Raw genomic sequence first — 3,801 nt, 5'->3', positions numbered from 1 at the left:
CAAGATCTCCGCTACGCGAGAGGCTTCGATGCGAGAAGCTGAGACAAAATTTCCGTTCGCGATATCTGGCAGAAAGGTACGAACGACTCAGAAGATTTCCGAATCCGCGGCGCACGATCCGTGGTTCCCCCTCGCGTCCTTCCCGTTCTTGAAATAAAGACTATATATTTCTTTGTGCAATCTGTGTTACGAGTGCTTTAATCCTCCTTCCTCCCGCGAATTTACGACTCGCGGTATCCACGCTTCTCGCTCAACTCTGAGCGGAATTCAGCTTCAGGGCGAACGTCGTAAAGCGACGCCCGAACATATTGGTCCTTCGAGCCGGATAGAAGCGTGTGGAGGGTCGAGTGTGTGACAAGTGTGCATATTCGTCACCATGTCCGAGCATCTCGGGAAACAGTTGCAGCTTCAACGCTCGATCGAGCGGCATCTCGAAAATTTCAAGAAAATCGGGAAGGGGAACTTAACCCCGGCGAAGGTGCGTTCCCGCATTCAATCTCTAAAGGAGCTCTGGGCTCCGTTCTTCGACGGCCACGCAGATCTCCTGCATCGGATTCCTGAATCGAGCCGAGCAACCCTGAGCTACTTCCAGGACAACGCCTTTGACACGACTCTCGCAACCTATCACCATGCCCTCGACTACCTGACGGAGTGCCTGGAGGAATTGGAGCCGGTCGTGAGTCCGAACCCTATTTTCTCGAGTTCGCGATCGAACTTAACGGTACCGGCGTTCTCTCTCTCACATCTGCCTCCGATTAAATTGCCTCCGTTCGACGGCAACCACGACGACTGGGAGACGTTTCGCGATAGATTCACCGCGTTAATTAAGAATAACAAAGATCTCGATGATTTCGCGCGCATGCATTTTCTCGCTTCATGTTTGAAGGGTCGCGCAGCCGAGTGCATTGCAAATATCTCGATTACCGCGGATAATTTCGCCATTGCCTGGCAAGCTCTCATCGCGCGGTACGAGAACAAACGAAGGTCTCTTAATTTGCATCTTTCTACTTTGCTTGAGTTACCGAAAATCACGCGCGAGTCTGCTTCGGATTTACAGACATTGTACAATAAAGTCGAAACCGCGGTAGCTTCTCTTCAAAATCTAAAGCGCCGACCGGATGAATTGTGGAACGATGTTCTCGTTCACCTCATCGTACATAAATTAGATCCGATAACGCGTAAAGCGTGGAATGTAAAATCGAGCGATACCGATGATCTGCAATCATACGACGACCTTCGTCGGTTTCTCAAATCTCGTACCCGCGCGCTCGAAGACTGTGCGATCGGTTCCTCAAGCAAAACCGCGTCGAAATCTGCGGACTCTGCGCGAGTGCACGCCGCGAACGCCTCCGCCAACGACTCGACTCCGTGTCCTTTATGTAAAGCGTCGCACTTCATAAATCTGTGTCCATCGTTTATAAGCAAGAATGCGAGTCAGCGTCGAGAGCTCATTAAACAACACAAAAGGTGTTTTAATTGCTTAAGTACCAAACACTCCGTGCAGGATTGCAAAAGTAAATATTCTTGTCGCGTATGTCATAAAAGGCATCACTCTCTGCTGCATTCTGACTCGGATTCTGGCTTCAGTGCCACAGGCGCTGTTTCTAGCGACAGTTCGTCCTCAAAGGACAATGCGGCGATTAACTGCTCGTCGCCTCAGGCCTCTGACTCGAAATCGGAGGTCAACTCTCTTTTCGCGGCTGCGAAAAATCGTTCGCCGATTCTATTGGCGACAGCGTGGATCACGGTCCGCAGTTCGTCCGGCCGTACCGCCGTCGTCAGAGCGTTACTCGACCAAGGCTCCGAGATGACGTTCATCTCGGAGAACTTGGCGCAAACCTTGCGAGTCAAACGGATTCGCATGCCGATCTCGATTTCCGCCGTCGGCGGAATTAACGCCGGGACATTTCAAAACGCGACGCGCATATTCATTTCGCCGCGCGCGTCCCTCGTCCCGTCCCTCTCGACCACGGCGCTCATTCTCCCGTCCGTAACCTCCTACATTCCGAAACGCAACGCGGATATTTCGTCCATCTCATATCTCTCCGACTTACCGCTAGCCGACACGGATCCGACGAGTCGCGATCCCATCAGTCTCATTATTGGAGCGGATCTCTATAATGAGATTATTCTCGACGGCGTGCGTAAGGGGGGGATCGGGCAACCTATCGCGCAAAATTCTATATTCGGCTGGGTCATCTCCGGACCCTTCAGTTCAGTTGCGTTTCCTGAACAGTCCTCAGCGAAAGTTCCTCGAATCTCAACGCATCATATTTGCTCTCTCTCGCTGGAGAAAGAACTCCGCCGGTTCTGGGAAATCGAGGAGCTTCCGCAGCGATCCGCTCTTACCCAAGAAGAGAAGGATTGCGAAGAGCATTTCCGCTCGACTCATTCTCGAAATTCGGAGGGACAATACGTCGTGCGTCTCCCATTTAAGAAAGGCCCTCCTATCGAAATCGGGGAGTCTCGGGTTCAAGCCGAGAAAATGTTAAATTCGCTAACTCGTCGACTTCGTGACAAACCGGAAGTTATGAAAGACTATCACAATTTTCTCGACGAGTACGACCGTCTCGGACACATGCGACCGTTATCTCCCGCGCAAGACAACGAACAAAGCGTCTATCTTCCACACCACGGGGTGATTCGGGAAGATAGCGTTACCACGCGTCTCCGCGTCGTGTTCAACGCGTCAAGCGTCACCTCTAACAATACCTCTCTCAACGACCACTTGCATATTGGTCCGAAAAAGCAAACCGATATTTCCGCAATAATTGCGCGGTGGCGCAGATACAAATACGTTTATTCGGCAGATATCGCAAAAATGTATCGCCAAATTCTCGTCGATTCTCGCGATATAAATTACCAAAGAATTTTATGGAGACGGTCTCCTCACGACGCAATAATTATTTTCCTGTTGCTAACCGTGACTTATGGCCAAGCCTGCGCGCCCTTTCTTGCCCTTGCCGTTCTCGAGCAGTTAACTATCGACGAGGGTAAACACTTTCCCCTCGCCATCCCGATTCTCAGAGAACATATTTACATCGACGATGCCGTATTCGGAGCTGACGACAAGCCTCATATTCGACAAATTCGAGATCAGTTAGTTGCCTTATTAAAACGCGGCGGGTTCGAGTTAAAGAAATGGGCAAGTAACTCCCCCTCTCTTCTAGACGATATTGACGTCGCGGATCATGGGCTAGCCGGTCAAAAGCCCTTCGCGCAAGACGAACAGCTCAAAATTCTCGGTATCGGGTGGAACCCTTCTAAAGATGTTTTCGAATATCGCGTCGCGCTTTCGGAGAAAGTTCCCGATACCAAACGTACTATATTGTCCGCTGTCGCGAAACTTTACGATCCGTTGGGCTGGGCCACACCTGTCACGATCGCCGCGAAAATCCTCATGCAAAGGCTCTGGCAACTTAATATCCAGTGGGATGAGCTTCTTTCCGAATCGGTTTTCGCGAGATGGAACGATATATATTCACGTTTATCAGCTCTCGGTCACGTGCAAATTCCTCGTTGGAACGGCCTCGGGCCTGATGCCGAACGTTCCGAAATACACGGTTTCGCGGACGCTTCGAATCATGCTTACGCCGCCGTTGTCTATATAAAAGTAGTGTCTTCGTCGGGCAAAGTCACTATATCGCTGCTCGTTGGTAAATCTAAGGTCGCTCCTTTGAAAACAATAAGCATACCTCGACTCGAATTATGTGCGGCCTTGCTTCTAGCGCGACTTATTGATTTTGTTCGAGCCTTAAACGGTTATCAAAATCTTCCGTATTATTGTTGGACGGATTCCAA

The 3,801-nt window shown here is 50.5% G+C and overlaps 1 protein-coding gene across 1 annotated transcript; it reads left to right on the top strand.

Annotated features, from left to right (window-relative positions):
- Window positions 1–376: 376 nt before the first annotated feature.
- LOC112462932 lies at window positions 377–3,656 on the top strand (the record flags this gene model as incomplete). Its single annotated transcript, XM_025029028.1, has 2 exons — window positions 377–676; window positions 1,505–3,656. Coding segments are annotated over exons 1-2 (2,452 nt in total), but the record flags the coding sequence as incomplete, so codon positions are not given.
- Window positions 3,657–3,801: the final 145 nt, after the last annotated feature.

Source organism: Temnothorax curvispinosus, unplaced genomic scaffold (assembly GCF_003070985.1).
Source record: "Temnothorax curvispinosus isolate PA1 unplaced genomic scaffold, ASM307098v1 QBEX01012961.1, whole genome shotgun sequence".
NCBI classification, from domain to species: domain Eukaryota; kingdom Metazoa; phylum Arthropoda; class Insecta; order Hymenoptera; family Formicidae; genus Temnothorax; species Temnothorax curvispinosus.
The sequence above is the reverse complement of the archived record's forward strand: the minus strand, read 5'-3'. Positions and strand labels throughout refer to the sequence as shown.